This window comes from Gorilla gorilla, chromosome 11 (assembly GCF_029281585.2).
Source record: "Gorilla gorilla gorilla isolate KB3781 chromosome 11, NHGRI_mGorGor1-v2.1_pri, whole genome shotgun sequence".
In the NCBI taxonomy this organism is placed as follows: domain Eukaryota; kingdom Metazoa; phylum Chordata; class Mammalia; order Primates; family Hominidae; genus Gorilla; species Gorilla gorilla.
In genome coordinates, this window is record NC_073235.2 from 45,671,697 (window position 1) to 45,696,373 (window position 24,677).

General features: G+C 36.9%; 1 protein-coding gene and 1 long non-coding RNA gene across 7 annotated transcripts in view; one reads left to right on the top strand and one right to left on the bottom strand.

Annotated features, from left to right (window-relative positions):
• Window positions 1-24,677, top strand: part of ARHGAP15 (Rho GTPase activating protein 15) — a 689,959-nt gene that overhangs the window by 77,773 nt on the left and 587,509 nt on the right. For all 4 annotated transcript variants that reach the window (XM_055380099.2, XM_063694808.1, XM_063694810.1 and 1 more), the window contains exon 2: window positions 6,706-6,884. In XM_055380099.2, the coding sequence (XP_055236074.1) occupies window positions 6,720-6,884 (165 nt within the window). In that variant the 5' untranslated portion in view covers window positions 6,706-6,719. The remainder of the gene's footprint in view (window positions 1-6,705; window positions 6,885-24,677) is intronic.
• LOC109026021 (uncharacterized) overlaps window positions 5,108-24,677 on the bottom strand; it is a 48,007-nt gene continuing 28,437 nt past the window's right edge. For all 3 annotated transcript variants that reach the window (XR_008677667.2, XR_002005023.2, XR_010129566.1), the window contains exons 3-6: window positions 23,419-23,505; window positions 23,224-23,306; window positions 13,571-13,726; window positions 5,108-5,163 (exon numbers count right to left, since the gene is read on the bottom strand). This is a non-coding gene — a long non-coding RNA (uncharacterized lncRNA). The remainder of the gene's footprint in view (window positions 5,164-13,570; window positions 13,727-23,223; window positions 23,307-23,418; window positions 23,506-24,677) is intronic.

Below are 24,677 nucleotides of genomic sequence, written 5' to 3' on the forward strand. Positions count from 1 at the left end.
ATCTTCCTTTCTCATTATATTCGACATTTTCGAAACTGAGTTTTATTGCACTCTCTCAGCTTACAGAGTGGTCGGGGAAATTAGACTTAATAGAGATGTAAAAGCCACAGGGAGAAAAGAAAAGGAAAGCGAAATGGAAGGAAACTGAAATTAAAATGTTATTTTGGTAAATGGCTGCTGTGGTGGAGACAACAAACAATTGCAATGCGAGTTAATTACTGACCTGTCAGGAAAGTGTGACGCGAAGGTTGTGGCACACATTACTGGAGCTACCAGGACCACAACTCATTTCCACAGGGGAACAGACTTGTTCTACCACAGATCAACATAAGATCTTTCCAGGGGATAGAAATGAATTTCTCGGAGAAATACTATTTATCTGTGGACTTGTCATGAGCTCTTAGCAGACCTGGAGAAACAGCTCCTCTAATACATGCAGAGCAGGGAATGGGGTTGTGTCACCAGAGAAAGTTTGTGCATGTTTAGGCAGAGGGGACCTTCGCTCCTCATGGTGGATGTGCTAAATATACAGCTCCCTTGCCATGGAGTGAAAACCCAGGCTAACACTCATGAAATAGGAATTCCCTGGGTGTATGGCCATTGCTTGCCTCTGAGATTTTACTCACAAAACTCTCAGTGGCAACCTATGTCTTGCAGAAGCATCCTTCTTTTAGGGAAAAATATCAAGTACCTAACCAAATCTGAAACTCAAGGAAGACTATTCTCAAAGCAAAAATCCCTGCAAATTCTAAGATTGTGATAAATTTGATCTTTTTTTAATGAGAAGAAGATACAGGGCTTTTGGGAAATAGAACTATGATATTTTTAACCCTAAAATATTATGTGAATCTCCAAGCATACTTTAATATTAGCCTCAGAACACAGAAGAAACATTGTTTTCTTTCTGCCTCTAACTTATAATAAAATATCCATAGTTTATTTACTCTAAGAAATATTAGCAAGGGTGAGTTACACATTTTTAAAGTAAGAAAACTGGTCAAAGACATTTTCTTATTTGCCAGGCTACATACACTGGCATAAACTAGGTTCCATATTTGTTTTTCATTTATACATTCAACAAACATTTAAGTCTCTATTGTTTTGTCAGGAAGCAGAGGAACATTTATAAATGATTAAACAGAAAGGCTTGCATGATATATACCTAATGTGGCTACACTATGATCATTTTATCTGCCAGATTTTCTTTACATTTCTTGTTACCTTTTCTTTCCATACACAATGTCCACTTGATTTGTGGGTCTATGGTGAAATCAAGGATGCTGGGGGGTGTGGGCCCTGAGTGCCATCCTAGAGTTATTCTGAACAGAATGTGACACCAGGGGATGGTGTTCAGTATACCCAAGCCTACATTTTCTCTGCTCAGCAGCATAAAGATTATATCATAGTGCCTATCCAGTTTTTCCCAGCTCAAAAATTTCTTAATATATTTTTACTTTTAATGCTGTTGATGTGAAAGAGATGTCAAAAATACACATTTTAACTCAAAAGGGCAGGCTGCTGAGCCTTAGTGTAGTTAACAGAATGCAACGAATAATTGGGAGAGCAGCTATGAAATTTATGATTAGATGAAATATCATGCTCACTCCTATTTGCAGTATGAGTAGGAAAATCAAGCCCAGAAGCCCAGGACACCATCGAACCGCGTAGTTTGAGCAGAGCCAAAGTTCGTGTTGCTCTTATGAAGTGCATTCTCATTACTGCTTCCTGTTTTTAAACAGGATTGAAAGGAGAACTAGTGCAATATCACAAGGTATTCTTGCTCTTCTGTTAGTACACGTAAAATCAGGAAGTCTAGAGAATAGTGAAGCCAGTCTTAAGTGATTTACATTTCAATTTCTAACTCAGGGATATTTATTTGGAGAGTTTAGTAAAATCAATGGGTATCTCAAACACATGCAAAATGAGCCAGTTCTTCAATATTTTCATTAGTCATTCACCAGTGCTCTGTATGCCTCCTGTAAGAACATAAACACACAAGGCATCAATGTTTTCTCTAACAAAATTTAATAGTAACAATAATGATGATGACATGAGTGGGTAACGTGTTCTAGAAAGAACAAGGGGAATACTGAAGAGGCACATAGATCAAGCAAAACCTAAACTTAATATGATTTGAAGTTAATAAGCCTGATGTTACTAAATTACATAGAAATAAACATAAGCAAATATTATTGATTTTACAATCTACCAAATCTAGAAAATTGAAGGTCAGTGAGGAATGAAAACACGGGTGGAACAACAGAATATAATTTAAGATTCCTGTGAATATTTTTGGAATAATAATGCAGAAAGACTCACAAAACTGGAGTTCCTCGTTCTCTTTGAGAGAACACACTGAAATTAAAACAGATATTCCTGGAAGAACAACCACTCCTAGGTTCTGGAAGCCAACCAGAACCTGGTATATGAGGGTATGAGGGTTTCTTTTGAGTCGATGTTGAGCAGGCTTTGCAATGGAGTTTCTTCCCTAGAACCTTATTTCATAAAGGCTAAAAAATAAGACCACCATGGAAGGGACATTGCATCATACAGCTCTAGGAGGCACCATTTTCCAGAATGCAATGTTAATGTCCCATCCCCAGTCACAAATCCTACCACCTCTGAATTTATGTAAGGGCATAAATGGAGTGGACTGATCAATGCTCTTCTACTTTAAGATAGTTCTTTCATGTAGCCAGAAGAGTTTCCAGTTTGAGATTCAGTTAAATGCTTCCTTGAGAGTTAAGGGAAAGTCTGACTGATATAACATTGTGTTAGCTAGTCTAATCATCCCCCTCCCATATACATCTAAGTGATTCAGAGGTAAGAAAGAATGGATGATGGAAATTTTTATAAATTTTGACTCTGTAGTTAGAGTAAGCCTAAGTGAATGCTGCAGTGGGTGCTCTGGCAGCTGAAATATGAAAAGGATTATAGGGTGTCTACTAGAGAAAAAACTGTTAGGATGTAGGCAGGGGGAAACTGGGGAGTTGAAAGGGAATAAAGAAAGGGCTCTAAGTGGGACCCCAAAACAACCTGCAAAATATGGCCTAGAAACAGCCCTGTCTGCTTGGAATGAGAGGTTCCTAATGGGATGAATCAGAGGAAGTCATCTCTGAACCCACAAGTACAGCAGTCACAGGTCCCACAGCCACTGGCACAGCTGTCATCATCCTGTTAGATTTCCATCCTCAACTGTCCTCCTTCTGTCCTGCAGCAGGGCTCTGCTTCCCTCTCAATTCATCTCCATTCTCAATTCATCCACAAAAAAACATTGTGTGTTATGTACATCCAGGACAACACACATTCTCTTCCTCAGAGTGTCTAGAATACCAGCCCCTCTGGTACTGGTTGGGTTAGAAGGGATGGGACTCTCAGTCAATCATTCAGCCAGATGAAAGATAAGCGAGATGATCAGATATCCCCACAGAGAGGTCAAATGCTACCTTCTCTATGAAATCCATTGTTTCTTTCTTTCTTTGAACTTCCCTGGTACTTTATGTCCCTTCATGACATATTTCAATACCTACCTTATAATATCCCAGGTATCTGCACACCTTTGCATTGCCAAATCCTTTGCCAGAAATGTCCAGCCTGCACTGACTTAGCTCTGGTGTAATCTGATCTTCTCTTGCAGACTTCCTCTCTCTCCACCTCCCACTTCCACCTGAGTTTAATGCCATTGCTCCTCTCCCCACCTGGGCACTGCCCTATTCTCAGTTAATTATTGATTGTTTCTCTATTGCCCTCACCAAACTCTGGGGCACTTGATAAAGATTATCTCTAGTCTCTAAAATGGTGCCTGCCACTTAGGAGAATCTCAGTAAAGGTCGAAGGGGTATATGTATGTTTTCTGTTGATAGAAATCTTTAAGATGAGGTTTTGTGTCATTTTTCTCTATCTTCCCAGAGCAATATAGTGGTCTGCAAAATTAGAAATCCCCAAATATTTAACAATAGAAGAACAATTATGAAATAGCATCAAGTCAATGACCTTGCAGAGCAAAGTACGTGGGAAGCAGAATAAAGAGAACAAACTGAGTGGAGGGGGTGTCAACAAAATGTAACGACAGGGTCAGATGGAGAAGGAAGTGAGGGCTGGAGGACAGACAGTGAGCAAATTGAGAGAAATAACATTAACATTGTGGTAGAGAGAGAGATCCGCCTGATGGAAAGATCTAAGAAAGCAAAATCTTGAAAGTGTTTTCTGCAGCTTGTCCCCATGAAAACAGAGGTGGGGAAGCCAGATAAAAGGCTTTGTAATGAATCCAGCCTTTTGACAGTAGCATATCACTAGGCAAATTATGGTTTGATTGTGAAATCAATATAGGAATGCAAATTTTGATTTGACACTGAAATTTGTCCAGCTTCTGAGGAAGCAACATGTCCTATAAATGGTGTACGGTTGGGCTATGTAAACACCGTGGCTAGATGCTCTTGGCCAGAAGAGAGTGGCTTCGGCCTGAGTGATTTCATCCACCAATATTACAAACACACTGTCCTTAGAGTTTGAATCTATTGAATAATGTGGGAAATCAACCCTTGAAGGCACTCAGAGGAGAAAATATTTTTCTAGAAAAATATATGATTTTCTTCTTAATACATACTTCAAATTTTTATTTCATACTTATTGAAAAAAACTCTTGCATTCTCAATTAGATAATTTTGAATAATACATTACTCATGTAAGCATACAAAAAGGAAAATAAGAGCAAAATAAATTGGCTAAGCAATTGCTAAAACAACTTTTCTATAAACATCTTCGTGATTTATAACTGAAGAATCATAAAGTGCAAGTGTTTAAAGTATACAATTTGTTCATTTTTAATATGTGTAAATGCCTATGAAACCAACACCACAATCAAGGTAACAGACATACCCATCATTGCCAAAACTTTGCTCAATGTGATCCATACTTGCCTCTATCCTTTCCCTAAGGAATTACTGATCAGCTTTCTGTTAGCATACCTTAGTTTGTATTTTTGAGAATATTATATAAATGAAATTATATAGTAAATCTTCTTCTTCTTCTTCTTCTTCTTCTTCTTCTTCTTCTTCTTCTTCTTCTTCTTCTTCTTCTTCTTCCTCCTCCTCCTCCTCCTCCTCCTCCTCCTCTTCCTCCTCCTCCTCCTCTTCCTCTTCTTTTTTTTCGGTTTCTTTCACTCTGCAGAATAAATTTGCAATTCATCTATGTGGTTTTATGCATCAATAGTCTGTTCCTTTTTATGGTTTATTGTTTTCATTGCATAAACTAAAATGTGTCTATCTGTTCACCTGTTGATAGACATATGGGTCTTCTTTTGGGAATAAAATACCTGCTCCTCCACCTCTTTCTGCCTGCCTGTTTTACTGGAAAAATTATGAGTCTCTCTGATCCTCATTTTTTTCTTATAAAAATATGGGTTTAATGGCTATTTTATAAGAGTTTTTTGAGAATCAACCATTGAGCACATTGCTTAGCACATAGTAGATACTAAGTATTAGCTTCTTTTCTAATTTGTCATTTAATTGCCTTACTGGTATTTATTGTAAAGTAACAATTTTCCTCCTATCAAAATATTTCCTTTTCTGTTCGTCTTAGTGTCTGCCTGCTTGGCCATTAGAATGAATGATTCTAGCCTCATTGTCCAACAAACATTGGGGTGGCTATACACTTGCCTCCTTAAAACATGATTCTTCTTTTGGATTATATTCGCTCCCATAACTGACTAGTCACAGTTTTGTTCACTGTACACAGTGCTCGGAGCCCGCTATAGGGTGTCTATTAGGTTAGACTTGGAGACAAGAATCAGACAAGAAGAGGGCTGTTTCCAGAAAATGAGAAGATGTGTTTGTATTGCAACCATTCTGTTCGTAATGAGATGCTGTGTTCACTTGAGGAACTTTTGGGGAGGGACATTTGAAGAGGATTATGGATGAGGGGCTCAGCTAAAGCTCTACCGGTCCACCCTCTGGTGCTGCCACAGTTTAGTTCTCTTTGTTTTCTTCCTCCAAATTCTATTTTTTCTCATTGCTGCTCCTTTAAAGTGTGTCCATACTAAATTTTCTTGCCTAAATCAGACTCCTTCTATTAAAATAAATGGTGCTGATTTTTTTCTTCATATTCTTTATAAATACGATGTCCAACTAAGCTAGCAAATCTAGTTCAGTTGGCAGATGGCAGTGGATGAAGGAATTTTAATTTCCCCCTGTGAGTATTGTGAGTGGGGGTAGGGGCTCTGGGGTCTGTTTTGCTCTGACACCAATTTTACTCACTTAAATTTGTCTTTATTCATAGAGATTTTTGTTCACCAAGAACGGGTGCCGATGGTAGCATGTAGGGGTAAAGTGGGTAATAGACCAGTGAAGTTGTGGATTAAAAAGCATATGTCCTCAAGACAATTGGTTGGCAACACCATTTCTATATAAGGAAAACTGTATCTCATTACTGTTAGGAGTTTATTAATGGAATTGAGAAACACAGTCTATCATTGTGCTACCTATAAACTTCTGAAGTCCTCTGTTCTGTATAGTGCTATCCACATGTAAAGGTCCCAACTGACAAAATAACTTACAAAGGAACTACTTTTTTCTTCACTAGTCAGAGAGGTGAAGACTCTTGTTTATCAACTTTTAATATCCTAATGATTACTAGAGACACCCCATCAAGAGTTTTCATGGAAAAGTGTATGTTTAGAATAACATAATACATTTTATATTTTATCAGGATAGCACTATAATATGCAGAAATCTACGAATTCTGATACTTCCTTGGAAACACTGAATTCTACCCGCCAAGGCACAGGAGCTGTGCAAATGAGAATCAAAAATGCCAACAGCCACCATGACAGGCTCAGCCAAAGTAAATCCATGATCCTCACCGATGTCGGGAAGGTCACTGAACCTGTAAGTCAAATACCCCAAATATCCCAAGTTCCTTGTCATACAGAATTTTGTAAAAGGAAAAAAAAAAAGCTAATTAGTCTTGTTTTATTTGTTTTCCTAATGTGCATGAGAAAACTGTTTTTGTAATGCATTTTATCTTGCATACTTACAGTCATGATAATATCCCCAGTTGCAAGAGAAGAGCTGGGCTTAATCCAGAGTGATAAAGTGGATTTGGAGCTAGACTGAAGAGCACCTTTGACTCATTTTAAGGGCCTCTACTATCATGCTTCAGTGTCATAAAAATAATGAGGTTATGCTAGCATGTGGTGTTTGTACTTCCAAATACAGTACATCACTTTGAAAAGCCAGAGGCTAAAATTAGCTAAGAATGAATTGAGAAAAAAAAAATCTCAAAAAAAAAAAATGTGAAAATCTCTTCCTTAAAATCTCCCAATAATATACAATACTGGAAATTATGATTTGATTTGGAGTGGGCTTAAAGGATTGAAATGCTGTGGCTATTTAAGGTTTGGAGAGGAAGCCATTTTGTCTCGATAATGTGTCATTAGGAAGATTTGAAATAAAATAGTTAGAGATGAACTCTACTGCCAATTGTGTCGCTGGCCCTGCACGCATCCTGAGCCACTAAACCCACTGATTGCGATGAGTCTCCTCTGGTTAATTTTCTTCCATAATGGTGGTAACTTGCAGCTGAGGCCATAGGATGTTACAAAATTATTTATGCAATGTTAGCCACTCTTTTGGACCCCAGATCTATTTTGTTTCTCACAGTGAGAGCAAGAGTGAGGAGAAATAGGTTAGCTGGGGACAGGCTGAGTTCCAGTCACCCTGCAGAAACATGTGAGCTATTAATTGAGGGTTCTGTTAATATCATAGGGGCCTATGAAATATTCAGCTTCCTAACTGAGTTATTAAATGAGATAAACTTGCTGAGTAGCATGTTACCAATTGTATTTATTCCCCATTTTTCACTCAAAAAATTAACCCACAGCCATCTCAGGAACTTGAGAAATATGTGATTTTCATCATTCTTTCCTCAGGTGTTGTAGACAAATTTAGCATGAGGAAGCCAGTGATTATATTTGGGGAGTGAGAACTACATCCTTAGATAAAGTAACTAATGAGATATGCATTTTCCTTTATTTACTTTCTCATTTAAAAGTATTGTCTCCTGGGAGGTACAACACTGCCAGCCTGGCTTTGCTTTTAAACCAGCTAAAATGTTCATCAACTATGAACTTGAGACAGTGGTTAGAGTAAATTATTGGAATCTCTATAATGTATTATCAGTAAGAACTGTACCTTTGAAAAAGTTTAAAAGTTAAGTATATTTAATGATGCCTAACATATTTTATTGGCTGTGTTTAACAAAAGGCACTATGCCGCAGTTGTTTTTGACAAGCATGAAAACATCACAGCATGAGACTGCAAAAGGAATTATGGAGAGAAATTACAAGTGATCCATCTCTCAATGAATTATCCACCTCAATAGCCCGCAGAACTCAGCTACCAATTAACACCTACTTTATTACATGTTGGGATGTACTTAATAACTTTCATGTGTTTATGCACTATTACCTTGACTGATGCCTCTTGTACAATTAGGCATAATTGGCATATCAATATGCAAAAGTTAAAAGGATTAACCCTCTTAAAACTAATGAGCATTTCTGTATCCAGCTGCTAAATGAGACAAAATTAGCATTTTTCACTTTTGGGCAGGATTTTATCATGCAGTTTCTCATTGTTGATATTACCTTGTTACATAACTTTAGTTTGGGGGGTTGTATGCTGGACTGCTAGAGAATAAGAGTTTTCCAAAGTTAAATTAGCTATAATTATCCCAGCTTTTGTTTCCGCATTCTTAGCCTGGGCAATATGTATTCCTCGATAAGGAACAAAAATAAAAGTTACTTTTGGTTATGTGTGCTCAGTGCATAATTATATAAAAGGGGTATTTTAGTGAGGATGTGTCATTTCACCGAGAAAACTTGGCTCAGAGATACTGTATTGAAAGCTTGCCATGGCACTAATTTTCTTTCTGTCTCAGTTCTTTTCATCTCTTTTTTCCATGCACAATTTTCTGACTAGATACTGACAGAATGTAAAGTATTTTGGCATATTTATTCAAACAAGCCTGTTAAAGTTATCTGCTCAAGCTAAACTAAGAACTTGATTTTTCAGAAGTTGGGTGGTGGGGTGAGGTCAAGGGGGAGATTTTGAATTTAGAGGTGGGAAGAGATGGGTACTAAAAATGTGGGCACATATTCACATGCAGTAGGGTTTGTTGTGACAGAGGCACATACATGTAGTCTGTACAGAAAAAAATCAAAAGTATTTAGAGATCATACATATGTCATGCATCCTACTTAATATATATAGCATATGCATACTACTTGTTCACTAGTATAACAATTATGCAAATCCAATAAGACTTACTGGACTATATAATAACACAAGGATCTGATATTACATTCATCATGACTTAATTCATTACAAAAATGATAAAATATTCTAGAGTCAAACCAATTCTGTAATTTTCTCACAAATTCATAAATTCCTCTAGTAAATTTTGTTCAATTAAAATGTTTTTAATATGACTCTTAACTTAGAACACAATACAAAATTCTCCTGTATATGTCGTAAAAGCTTTGATTCTTAGTTATCTTAAATGAGGAATGCTATGAAATGCCAATATAAACATTTATCCAACCCTAAGCTATGCAAACGTAGGTGAATTTACTTGTTAAGTTACAAATTTTGATAACCTAAATGTTGCAGGAAAGCATCTCAGTAAAACAGATATGAATCCTCCATTAGTATTTTATTGGTGATGTGCATCATTTTCTTTAGACATCAAATAATCATTCTAAAATTTGGTTAATAAAATCAATGCCTTTTCAAAATTCAAAGAAGTTACTTTTTGACGTGGGAAATGTTGGAGAGGTGGGCAGTTTCGAGAGGGGGAAGTGGTTTGCAAGAAAATCGCCCATCTGTAAGAGAGATCTGGAGAGCTCCCTTTGGTGGGGAAAGAACAGTCTTTGGTCTCAGTGATTTGTTGTCCCGTCCTGAGCACCAGAGTGAGACCTTTTAAAGGTAGACAGCTTATTTACCAGAATGTGCTAAACAGGAAATCAGACAGCTGAGGGCCAATAGATGGGGGCAAGTGAACTGTGCCTGTTTAAGGGCTAAAAAGACCAATGTGCATTGCAGCAAATAGCTATTGCAAAAGGTTTAATGTGGCCTTGATGTTATTTATGAGAGATGCTCCTGCCTAATACACAGTTTAGAATAGATATTAATGAGGAGTTTAAATAGCCCGAATCAGGAAACTGCAGACATATGATTTGCAGGCAAGAGTAGTTTCGGCATTTAATGCTGGTGTCTTAAGCAACAACGTGTATGAATATTCACCGTTTCCATCTTGTAAACGCCACAGAACGGCATTACTTCATTCATGGCCATCATGAACAGGAAAATATTTTTTATTGGTGTTCAGATAAAGACTTAGGTGGAGCCATTTTTAAACATTAACATACAAGATTCCTTTTACTTCCATTAACAGACTGTTTGTTCAGTTTTTAAATATATTATCAGAAAAAAGAGGAAACAATTTTCTTTTGTTTCTTACTTCTGTGATTATAGGATACTTGCCAAAGTTGTGGCTAGCCAAAAAAGCAGACATAAAAATTGCTACTAAAAATATAAACCTTCTGTTTAGTAGAGTTTTTAAGAAATATTATGAGATTGTAGGGCTTGTCCATGTTTACTTCAAATCAAGCTTATAGTTAGGTTTGAGGCTTTGTTTGTATAAATTGTCCTGAAGTGGATCCTGATATTTAATTAAAATGACACTAAATCACATTGAATTGATAAGACTTGGCATCTCAAACAAAGGTAATTGCCCGTATTGGTTTTGTGCAAAAATAGCGCTGCTTGGAAAATGTGCAGCCAACACAGACTGTCAACTCCATTTATAGATCAATATGTGAAAACCATTGATCAGGCAGGCATGTGTAACAGTAACACTTTGCATTTATTTGTTGTTTTTATACCACATTAAGGCTTACAGGATTATAGGATTCCTAAATATTTTGACTTCCTCATAAATATATGATCTGTTGCATGTTAATTAAATGAGAGTCTGCAGCCATTTCTAAAATTGTTTTTAGTTTGATGATTTCCTTTTATTGCTGTGGATCGGATGATCTGAAAATGGATTAGTTTCCTTCTGCATAAAGATTATTAAAGCTTATTTTAATGTGTCCTATTTAGTGTAAGATGTGTCTGTATTTTTGCTTTGAAAAACATAGATACAGACAATTATTTTCTCGTAGCGAGTGGCTGATCTTTTTTTATTAACTGGGCATTCTCAGCGCTCAGGGTAGAATTATTTCCTGACATATTTTGCACACCCTGTAGATAACGGGTCTTCTTGATTTCCCTGATAGAATTTGTTTTCTTTCTTTTCCTTTTATCTAGCTCTGTAGTACAGGCATCTGACCAAACATTATGTAGAAAATAAACTGATCATCTCAATTAAATTCTAGACACACACAAATATAATTTAAATTCTATTTTTCTGATTCAAGAACAAGCCTTATGAACTGTTCTTATACACTGCATTCTTCAGTTAAATCTCTCTTATCTCATCAATGTAAGGACAGTGTTTTGTTCCTAATCTTTATTGGACTATTGTGGATGACATTTGTAAGCCATTTTGGTTTATAAGGAAAAGCTGGAGGACAGTGGAGTGAGACTCTCCAAAGATCCAGGCCTCTGATATGACTACACAATAATGTGTCTTCCACTGCAATTTTCTTTACCACTGGGAGGGCAATTTTGTTGAGATTTTTTAATATTTTCTATATACATTAGGAGTGCTGCTTTCAAGACAGTGCTTTCTATACAATATTAAAATAATAAAAGAAACAAGATTTTAAAAACAGCAACAAACAAATAAGCATGAAATTCGAAGGTTTTCTAAGGTATTTTGCAGACATGCTGTAGAACAAATGAAAAAGTTTGTTAGCTAGAATTTTGACTTTCACACAATATGCCCCAGGGGAGAAGAAGATTCAAAAACCACTGGAGATTTCTTTCCTTGTCCATGCCACCCTTTGCCATCTCATGCTGTGAAAATCTTTAACTCTATTTACCAAGCACAAATCGGACTTGCCAAAAGGTTCAGAAAGTTTATGACGACAGTGAAGAGTCCATACTTCAAAGAAAGAGCTAGGGCTCTCACATCCACATATGTGGCTGCACCATTTCCATCTTAACCTGAGCATAGCTAAATTTGTTTATAATCTCCTACTGATTGAACACGGTGCTGAATGTACATGAGATACATTTTTTAAAAAGTTAGTCCTCTGATTACTAATTTGAATCCAAAACTCTAACCTTGTTAGCATCTGGACTTATTTCCATAATAACAACCCCTTCAGAACCTACAAAGTAATGAATAATTGACAACAAATGAAATGTTTTGATAGTTGTCGGCACAAAGCATGTTTAATGTTTTGTGTTGCTTCCTAGCTAATTATGTAGATGACACATTTGTCAGACCTTGACTGCCATTAGAAACGTGTTTCCAGAGGGGAGAAAAACAGGCTATTCATAGAGTAATTAACTAGAATGCTCAATGACCTGTGAGAGATTCAAATCGCTGCCAGTTCAGACATTGTTTTGTTACAGAGCAGAGGGGTAATTAAAATTCCAAATTACAGTCCTATGATGGAGCATTTGTTTGTTGACAGTATACTCTTACTCTAGTTTGTTAATTTTTTTTTAAATTGCTTCTAATCCATTTTATAGCTTTAGGAGTTCCGTCTTTGAATTTGCTGACAACTAATATTATGGTAAATTGTACTTCAGTTGAGTACTGAGTGCCTCACAATTTCAAGGGACCACAAGGTTGGTGGGATAAAATAGCTCCTTCTCAAGACTGACAGATCAGGTGCTGTCAGCGAGAATGCCTCTAACATGGAACATCTTGTCAAATACTGCTTCCAATTCTATATGAGGAGGAAATGAACTAGTGGAAAATACAAAGGTAGAGAGGAAAGCAACAATGAACAACTAGAACGGAGCAAGAAGCTGTTCTCCCAATAAGAAATGATTGATTAAGTGTTCTGTTACCGAGTAGGAGGGAAGAGTGAGAGCTGAGGATGATTTGGGAAATGCTGTTGAGATTGTGGTGCTGAGTTCAAGGCAGAAGATGCGGCCGTCTGTAGGAGGGCTCACCTAGATCACCCAAAGGGTGGCGTGTTTCACAGTAACACCTTTCATCTCAGGTCAATAACAAACCATGGAATGACAGATATCATTCATGAGATGTTTCAAGGAAATATTGGGATAGTTTACAAATCTAGAGGGCTAAAATAGTCTAAAAAATTCGGTTCCAGTGGAACATGTATTTAGGTTGCTGAAAGTGAGAATATAGTTTTATTAAAAAGATCTGACAGAAGTCACACGGTGTTTGATGCAGGCGAACTGACAGAGGCATCCAGTGAGCGCTGATTATCCTGAAGTCACTGTCAGCTAGGATTGATTTTCACTTTCTCCGTTTATGTAACGGTTCCTGTAATACAGCTGACCCCGAATCACGTTACCTTGTCATTTCTCTGCATGGATCAAGAAGAGATGAGCTGAAAATAGCTAGACACTGACCTTGAACTTACCAGAAAAGTGAGAAGTGACAGTGGGGTTTTTCTGTAGTTCATGTACAAAGACGAAGGCACACTGTTCCTCTGTCGAGTTCACTGCAGCAGCACAAGGGGGCAGAGCAGTACTAGAGATTACAGGTAACACAGCTTCTGCAACAGCATGGAAAGACTCTGAAATACAGAGTTAGAGCCAGAGGTCTCATTTTTACATCTTAGTGTAGACATAAAGGAGAATTACTGATGAATCAAAATCTCGGGTCCCCTGATGTTCATAATCAGTAATCTAAAAGTGTACATTCTAATTAAAAAAGGTTACCTAATACGCTGTGTGCCAGCAACTATGCTTTTCCACTAAATTTTTGCAGCATCTCTTATTTAATTCTTATAATACTCTTCACTCTTAAAATAACTTTGGAACCATAGTCAATATTATTAAGAGAGGTTTAATTTATGGCAAACTCCCAAGGTGATATGTGTCGCTTTACATACAATTGTATCAGCAGATGGGAACATTCTTTACATATTTACCAGATATTAACACCCAAAAATTAAAACTGGAGAGTGTTTAATGGCAGTGTGCACTCACGAACAGGTAAAAGGCAAGCTAGAAAATGGTGTTTACCATTTAATTTACATTTATTTATGCCTGTATGTCTTCCCATTTTAATATCTGCCTCAATTTTCAAAAATGTATTTTAATAGATCATCATTATAACCCTGATTAACCTAAAACACAGTATGTCAAATATTATCCTTTGCTTGCTAGCACTTAGTTAAGCTAAATCATTGCTGTACTGATGCTGAATGTTTCTGATAAATGGCACTTTAAAATCTTGGCAAGTGAAGCAGAGAGCTGAAGCAGGTTGAGAAACAGAACAGCAAACACTGACTCAATTATCCCCTAAGTTGTAAGTGCCTTATGTAATGGCACGGTAGCATCTTTGCCTGTGCGATGGCACAATAACATTTTCGCAGGCCTCCATAATAACTAGACTCTTCCTTGTGTACAGTAGATTCTATGTATGTGTACAGGTAGTATATGTATATATACACACACATTTCTTTATATAGATATATAGAATATATACATATCTATATACAGATATATAGAAATATATGGAGAGATATATTTATATATAATTTATATTTGGACCTATTTTTATATTCCAGGAGAAAATAATAACATATATATTTACAAGCTGAAATATCAAGATTGCCTCAAGGTTCTTCTTCTGTAAATATAACTCAGGACAAGCTGACAATAAGATCAGAGAAACAAGTAGACTTCCAATATGTTTCAAGGATAGAATAAATAAGAGATCATTCTATTGCCAAGAATGTGGCAGAAAATATTCAGAATATCTGTGTCATCACAGAAATCTATAGTACCTAGTTTTTGCCCTTTGGCAGAAGAAAAGCACAAGTCCTCTGACTTAGAAGGATTTGCTATTTGGAGGAGGCGATATAAGCGGGGGCGGCGGTGTGTTTATAGCTATAAAATTTGTGTGTCTAAAAATGACACCTTCGAAGGCAAGCCTGAGGAACAGTTGCATTCCTTGAGAATCACACAATTACTTTGCCTTTCTGCTCCTCAGAGAGTGCAGGAGACCTCTTGCATGGCCTCTCCTAGGTGGTAGGAAACCCATCCCTAAACGGTTGATTAGCCTCTGCTTCGGAGGTCAAGGCAGACATAAAGGTGTTGTCTGCTAATACATTTCCCCAGAGTTTTGTTTTTTTGTTTCATTCTTTTTCTTTCCACTGCCTTCAGTGTGCAAGGCTTTTAATAAGGGACTTCAGTCCCTGATGTGTTCAGATTCGGTTTATTGTTACCATCTGTTTAATTATCCTCTCAGGTTTGTGTTGGGAAGCATTAAAGTATTTTATCCAGCCTTTGAATCCCTGTGTTCCTAAAGAGATGTGGGTAAAGTACGTGTCAGTTTTCAAAGAGCATATTAAAAACTGATAAGCAGAACCATCTCCAAACAATAACATGTAAGGCAAAGACTTTTTTTTACATTAATGCATGTTACAACTAATTAGCAAATGTACAGCAACGTGGCACTCTCACCGAAATGATGCCATCTTCTCTATATGAAATCTCATATGCTTCTCCTTTGAGGTGATGGATTTTTATGATTCCTATTCACTTCCAATGCACTGACAATAAGTTTATTGGGGGAAGAGATATGGAATTTGATTTGTAATAGGGCATATAGTTGTCATATGTCAAGCAGATTTATGGATGTACTGAAGTTAAAGATAAATCACATACCCAGAGAAAAAGGACAGAATGGGGAAAAATGAAAAAACCCAGGGGAAATTCAGTTACTTGATTTTTTTTCTCCTCTTCCTCTTGAATTTCCTCCTCATTATTATTATTACATTTCATGTCATCATTATTATTACTACATTGCATGCTTTTTTTTTTCTGGAGAAAAAGCAGCATGTTGCTTCCAGTAAGCACTATAGTCACCGTTATATCTGGTGCAGTTTTCCATGTGCAAAAACCATTGATAACAAAAATTACACTGGCTGACACAGACGTGTTATCAGTTTATGTCCAAATTATTTTATATATCACTATTTTAGTGAAATTTTTGGAAACTACAAAACAAAATTAAGTATAAATGTGTAAGTATCAAAATGTTTTAGATGTCAGAAACCCTGAATATCAAACGGAAATAAATCATGCTTTTACTTCCTAAATCAAAGAAGCCAAATGATTAATCATTATTCTTTTTTATGTATCCCTTACGAGGTGATTTCAATAAACTTTTTTTCTGAGATTCCAAGATGTTATTAGATTTAAAATGTATTTGAAAGTGTTCAGAAATGGTAGTTTTGTTTTTGTGTAAGTACCTTTCCACAGTACCATAAACATAAATGACAAAAGTACTGATCTCTTTTTATTCCTTTGTGAAGAAACCAGCGCTGTTCTTGCCTTATGCTCTTACATTATCTCTGTGAAGGAAGAATAGTGATGACACCAACTTTCCTCCACTACTTTTGGACACTAAACCTGCTTTCTTTCCCACAGGGTAAAATAAAGCTGCTGTCTTCATATTTCCAATGAGAAGGGACATGTGTCTCCTTGCATTGAATTGTCTTAGATCATATCATGTAGCACAAAGTGACCCAATATAGGAAGACAGGAAAACAAAGTGACAGTTTTGTTTGCTCTAATGTAAACGCCAACATCAAAACATGGGGCAAATCCTAGAGGCCCACTGCCAGAACACACGAATTAAATAGCAAGAGCTGATATTCTGTACTTAAAAAAATGTATTCAAGGGATATTCTGTAATCAGCGGTGAAAGGTTAATGAACAAATAAGCTTAGCTCAGGTTAGACAAACTGAGTGTAACTACCACTGTTTTTAAAGCCATGAGAAAGTGAATCTGGCTGATACTTGATAATACATCACACACTGTGGTCTTACCTATTGATTACAGGCTGACAATGGGTAACCTTTCATGGCAACTTCCTCTTTTACCATGAATTATTGACAGTATTAATGCCAATAACACATGATCAAATAGGAAAGAAATTTACATTCCTGGATGTACTATCCTTAACCTCCATGCCTTTAACGTCAAGAAAGAAAAGAAGAAAGAAAGAAAGAAAGAAAGAAAGAAAGAAAGAAAGAAAGAAAGAAAGAAAGAAAGAAAGAAAGAAGGAAGGAAGGAAAAAAAGAAAGAAAGGAAGAAAGAAAGAAAGAAAGAAAGAAAGAAAGAAAGAAAGAAAGAAAGAAAGAAAAAATGTCTTCTTTCTTGTCTTGAAAATGCTAATGAGTTAGCTTTGACTTTTAGACAGGTTATTCACGTGACATCCCGATTATTCTCATCCACAACACAATCTGGGTAACACAGCCCTATATTTAAGGGAATCTCGCTGTTGTTATTTTCACCCTGGTGTCCTCTAATAGTTTATAGATCCTAGGAAATTTTACTCTAATGGTGTGTCCTAAGGTCTCTGCATTAATAATTCCTGCTCGTTGAGTGGTCACCATCTCAATCCTGCCCCGTGTGTTTCCCTCTAAGAGTCCCCAAAGTGGGAAATAGGAGAACACGTTTCATCTATTCATTTCATCTATTTATTTATTTATTTGTTCATTTTTATTGGCAGTAACAGTATGTCAGAGACTCCTTTGAAGGCTGGGGACATAAACCAAAAAGTTTCTCTGTCCTCTAGGAGGTTACATTCAAGTGAGGTAGAATCTTTACCTGGAATAGCCCAGACTCTGCTGTTAGCTACCTAGACATCCTCATTGCCACTGCCACCACCACCTCTTCAAACTAGTATTAGTGTCGTGTACATTGCATTTTACCACAAATACTTTACACCATGCTTAAAAATGCCCTGTAAAAAAGAAACGTTCACCTCGTGTGCCTTGCATTTTACCACAAACACCGTACACCATGCTTAAAAATGGCCTGTAAAAAAGAGACGTTCACCTCCTGTAGGATGAATTTCTGTGTGTTGTATATCTCAAATGACAAGCTTTGATTTTTTTAAACTTCAAATTATAAGAATTCCACCTGATTTTAACCTACTTTAAACTCCCTTGCGCACTTTGACCTATTTCGTATGTCTTGTGTTTGGTGTACCCAAGCTATTGAAGTACTTTCTTCGGTAACAAGTCAAGCTGCTAGTATTCTTATCTGGTTAGATTTATAATGCCTCTTTCATTCATCATTCTTTCTTTTTCCTTCTTCCTTAGTCTTTTTTGAATGTATGATAAACTTTTCACTGATGTTGAAATAATAATTTTTATGAATACGAATGAAAATGTTAATATGTTTGATGTCTATAACTATTTTTGTTTCAACATGAAAACTGAACACAGACATAATTTAAACTTCTACAGAGCATTCAAAATTTTCAAGTTCTTGACTTAAAAATTTTACTCTGATCTTTGCTACTAGGGTCTGACTGAGCATTGTCCTTCAAGTAGCCATAATTTATGGGGTTGATTGTGGTTTGTACATGATCTAATTACAACTTGCCAAAGCAGTTTTTATCATTAGCGTTATTCTTATCTATTCTTTATTCTTATCATGCCATTGTAGCCTTTAAAGTACTTGCTGGCCATTTTACTAATGTGCACCCCATCAAAGCAAAGGTGATTACATTAACCAGGAGACAAAATAGGCTCTACTGAGACCTCACAATTCCTTATTTTTCTTACATATGGATAATGGGACAGCAGTCTTTCTATGAGAATGGCCCAGGAAACCTAGATTGGATTCAGCATGCATTTAAGACGATGGTTTCTCACTTTTTGACTGTTAACCTGAGCTTGCCACCACTCATGCTGCCCTTTCTAACTCTGAGCCCCCTATCTCCCGTCTGACTGCTTTGATGAAACCTTGTTCCCCAAGATCACCAACATGTACCTAGAACCCTGGTTGCTTTTTTTCACCTATGCTTCAGAGGCCTGTTTCAGACTTTTCCTCATCAAAAACAATGACAACTTCATGTCTACTATTCACACTCTAGGGTGAGAATGATGAGTCTAAACAGGGGTTACCATCAAGTGGCGGCTCCACCCAGGCAATATCACCAGAGGTACTTTTTATTTGGTTGGAATGGTGTTTTTAATAGTTTGAATTTGAAAGCCTTTCATTAGAGTTGTGGCGTTTTCCTGCAGGTTGCATTACCTGCTTGGCCCTAAGGACATTTGACTTGGTATTCTTAAAGCTGTTCTATTAACTGGCTGTTCACAGATGAGGACATAATGTGGTAAGTCAGAAAATAACAATTGTTGGTCATAAATTTGAAAACTTAGAAGATGACAGCCATAAAGCATAAACTTAGAAGTGTAGTCTTTATCACATTTCACTGATAGTGAAAGTAGCTTATATTACATAGCTAAACAGGAGTTTTGTTATTCAGATTTCCTCATTTGGACTTAATTTCAATTATTTATGTATTTATTATTTTAGAGACAGGTTCTGGCTGTGTTGCTTGGGCTGGAGGGTAGTGGTGCAGTGGCATGTTTGTAGCTCACTGCAGCCTTGAACTCCTGGGTGCAAGTGCAAGCAATCCTCCTGTTTCAGCCTCCCCAGTAGCTAGGACTACAGGTGCACACCATCAATCCTGGCTATTTTTCAATTTTTTTGTAGAAACGGGGTCTTGCTGGGTTGCTCAGCGTAGTCTAGAACTCCCAGCCTCAAGCAATCCTCCCACCTTGGACTTCCAAAGTGCTGGGATGCAGGCCTCAGCCACTGTGCCTGGTCCTAATTTCAATTTTAGTCTCTTAAGTTATTATAAATTAAGAAACATCTTGCTGCCTTTCAAGTAACACAAAAAAGTAACCATGGTTTTCTGTGGAAAAGGTGTTCTCTTGTCATCAAGTTTTAAATATTCTGTTTACTCTGGGTTATCTATGATTTAACTTTAATCATTCTGAAAACTTGAAGAGATGCTACTTTGTATTTAAGTGAAGCAGTGCACTTGTAAATCTTATCATAAAGAATCACACAAGACCCTTACAATATTATACAAAATTTAAATCAACTTCGATTTGACTAGTCATCTAATTATCATCATTTACTTTACATTCTCACTAATTAATTTGGAGACTTTTAAAGTTTGTTAGCATTTTTATTTCCTTTTCCATTGACATGTAACATCCATTAAGAAATGAAACAACATAAAATGAACTCTACAAACACAGTCTCCACTCACTTCTTCATTGACAAAATGTCTTTTTCGGGAGCATCTGCTTTACCAAATAGAAGCCTTAATGGATAGAGAAGCAGGTTCACATGAGGAAGATAATGCTACACGGCCAAGGGCCTCTTTAGAATTTCTCGACTTGCAACTGGCATGTTGAATTCCACCTAAAGATGTATTTTATTTTGCCTATACAGTGCTTTCTCCTTTTTGCTTTCTCCTTTTTGCTTTCTAATTGAGCTGACATATTGACATTCTGAGATTTCACATGAAAATTTGTGTTTGTGACATGTCTCAAAAAATCAGAAATTCTGGCATCTGGGGCTGTTTCCCCAAGAAGCAGGCAATAACTAGCTGAAGCTAAATATCTCTTGCCTCCTCTAGATGGGGCAAATTCTCCCTAGTTCAAAACAGTCCAGCCAGGCCCCCTTCATGGGGTGTTTTTACCTATCTGGCATTTGAGTTGGTGATGCTGGCTTTAGCATATCCATTCCAACTTTATTTGTATGTCCCCTGAGGACCATAAGAAACTGAGTTGTCATGCAGATAACTGCAAAACTCCTGTCTCCTTTCAGTATAACTTTTCCGAGTTGCCTCCTAGGTAGGAAGAAGCTTTTGAAATAGGAGGAAATAGTTATTTCATGTATTCAGGTGGCTATTTGCATAAATGAAACTTTGGAACACATTATCCTTTGCTGATTCCCAAAGACACTAGTGCCCCTGGGACACACCCAGGGCACTGATTTGAATTGCCAATGACAAATCAAAGTGTCAGTCATGGGTAGATATGGAAAGCATTTGTGGACCCTCCAGGTTCAATCAGAACTGTCAGTGGCCAGTGTCGTAGAGGTAGTAATGCTTTTGTTTGTTAGTTATGAGCATGATACAGGTTCAATAATCTGACCAGTAATATTGCACTCTAGCCAGGATTAGAAATATTTTTAGGAAGTCAAAGCCAGATGTAAATTATCCCCTCAAGTAAATCTTCATGATGCAGATTCTATAAAAATTGCAGAAAATTGCTATTATCATTATGCCACCTGTTTGTATAAAGTCCTTTTGTCAGGCCTGGCTCTGTACCTTCGAGCTGCTCTGTGTGCCTCACTCTGCCATTTGACCATCACTTTTCAGCAAATGAGCTTCCAACACCCACCTACATTCTGAGCCATTATATTTTAAACCACCCTGAACTCTTATTCAACCTGTTCTTGATTGATTGTAGCTTCTGATTCTTAGGGAAAATCAACTCTGCGTTTTATTATTCTTCCTGTAACAATGTCTGCTGACTTCCATCCTCAGCTACAATTCACAGTGAGCTCTTACATTACAATAATACAAATGTTTACCATGTGGGGACATCTATATGGACTTGGCATTATGCTAAGTGCTATAACTTGATGAGAGACTACTTTGTATTTAAGTGAAGCAGTGCACCTGTAAAGAAGATTTGGTTAATCCCACACCACTGCCACCAACAAATACATGATTGGACTGAGATGTGACTTTAAAGATACCTGATACCAACCAAAACTCAAGCTTTCGACATGCTGGGGCACACTCTGTGTTACCGACCCTAAGCCCTGAAACTCTCCCTGCTGCATGCATTTGTGAATACATTCTGCCATGTTCAATGTGGCTAAGAGAATGAGTGGGAATCAGATGTGTATTCCCCGTTATGCCTATTAAAATTCTATTCAACTTCAGAGAGCCAACTAAAACTCAACCCCCTGCCTAGTTTTCTTGGACTGACCTTTCTCTCATCTGAACTCCTATAATAATTATTCCTTTGATTGATTCTGTGATTGTTCACCTTGCACAACTTTAGTGCATTTCTTTCTGCTTTATTTTAAAAACTTATTTATCCTCATTATTATTAGTCAGCATTTTATGTGTTCATATTATAGATCCCCTGTTACAATGAAGACTCCGTGAAGTCAGACACTTTCTCTAACCTCAACAGAACCTTGATGAAAATAAGCATTTAATTTTTTTCAACCTAAGGTACTTTAAAAGGTTTAGAATATTAGGTGGCTAGTAACATCTAATAATATTCTAATTTCCGAGAAAACATTCCTGAAGACACAGAGAGGGCAAAAACACAAGAATAGCAACAACAAAAAAATAGAATTTAGAGATACCTCATAGTCATAAAGCTAAAGGAGCTGAATTAAAGAAGAAAAATAATAGTTCAGCTATGCTTCACCTCATGAACATGGAGTGACCTCAGGATATCACTATTGTATTCATTGAGGCTGAAATTGGCAGCTTATCTTTTCTACTGCCTGCCTTGTGGTTCAGAGTTTATGATGTGCAAACCCACCAAATACTAGGCAAGCATCCCTGTGCTACACAGGTGTTGTTTTCTAAAATAGCCAGAATTCTGTTGCTCTTCGTCTTTGCTCCTCTTTCTATATCCATTTAGAGACTGGAAGTCACAGGAAACAACACGGCAGGAAGAGTGGGGGACTGGCAGTAAAATAAGGCATCCTGGAGATTATAGTAACCACAATTATATTGCTAAAGATGGAGCTGGAGTTACAGAAAGCACCAGTAGAAAGGCAGGCTGGGGATTTAATTTTTTATGTATACTAACTACAACCTTACATCGACAACCAGGCTGGGAAGGTTGGAGATGATTCCACCTGTGTCTAGCAAAACTATACTAGTAGTCTTGTTGATGAAAAATTTGATAAAGAATAATGCTTATCAAACTGCCTCAAGCTGTACCTAACCCTAAGAAAGGAATCCGTCCACCCCTATGAATAATGAATTCAGTCCAGGAATGGTCACATGACCTTCTGTAACCATTAAAGGTTCCATTTGGCCCTATGTAGCAGAAAAGTGGACATAGTGATTTAAATAAATAAACCTGTAGTGGGTTTTTTTCTCTTTTTCTTTTTAAATGTTTGTATAACAATAATTCAGAGCAGTTGCTGTGCTTGGCTAAACACATTATCAAAGACACAGGTTTATCATTTTTCTCCACTCACCATCTTTAGAATGTAGTTTTTTTTTTTCCTATTGCCTCTCTTCTCATGGCCAGCAGATGGCTGCTTTATCTTTAGCATTTCAGCTACATTCCAGGCAGGAAAGAAGACAAGCATTAAGGGAAAAAGGCATGTGCAAGATGAACCTGCTCTTTTAAATAGCTTCCATGGAAAGCCCATTCAGCAATCTCTACTTACATCTCGTTGTTCAAAATGGTATCAAATGTTCATGTTTAGCTTCAAGGAAGACTGGGAGATGTGATTTTTAATCAGGACACTTCGCTGCTGCAAACAAAATAACACTGGATAGAGATTAAGGCTAATATAAGATCAGAGTGAATTAAGAGTGAGGTGAGAGTAGGGACATTCCTCAGATCACACAGGGCTTTGTAGTCGACTACAAGGAGTTTAGATTTTATTATTTGATGCACAATCAGAGGCCATGAAAGGATTTTAAGCACATAAGTCTCTCTGTTGGGTAAAGCATAGGTTAGGAGAGGAAGAGAGAAAATGGGGACACTATTAAGGAGCCTGTCCATCCTATTCTCTATTCAATAAATCGTGGTGGCTTGTGCTAGATTGGTTGAGTGGGTATAGATGGAAAAAAACAATTAAAGGACATTGTCAATATAGAACTGAAAAGAATTGCAGAGGGGTTCGATGTAGGTAGAAAGAAAGTAGGAGTCTTCTGAGAGTCAAGATGGAGAAACTGGGTGGATGATAGTGCCAATCACTGAGACAGGAAGAACCAAATATCACAGGGATCTGGTGAGGTGAGATGTCAAGTGGGTCATATTCGGTTGTGAGAAGCTTGAGATTTCAGTGCACACCAAAGTGAAAGTGCCATAGGGACAATCAATTATGTGAGTTTGGAGCTCAGAGAATAGATATGCCTTGGAGATATAATTTTGATGTCAACAACCAACAGATGGTATTTAATGCTACAGAAATAGCCAAGATCCCATTGAGACAAAGCGTAGAAATATGAGGGCTCGAACCTTTAAGGAAGCCTACAAAGAAGTTAAAAGACTGATTGGAAAAGTGGGAGTGAACCAGACGATGTCAGTTGACATCCATGAATTTCAAGAAAGAAGGAGTGCCCAAGAAGACTCAAATAAAAAATATATATACATACACACAAACACTTAGGTAACTATGAATTCAGTTTCTTTGAAGACAAAAATACTTCAAAGGAATTGAAAATGAGTCAAAACTAGTAGATGTAGATATTGGTATATATGACCTAAAAATATTTTTAAAAACCTGAGATGTTTGTTTTATGTACAAGTATTTTGGATATAATTTATAATCATATACAAATATGCACAGTTATACAAGTAGTATTTATAATTATATATTTAAATGTATGTTTTGATTAAAACTAAGCAATTTTAGAGATTGTTATATATTGTAAATGTTTTTTCCTCTCCTATAAAAGAAAAACTGAAAATTTATTT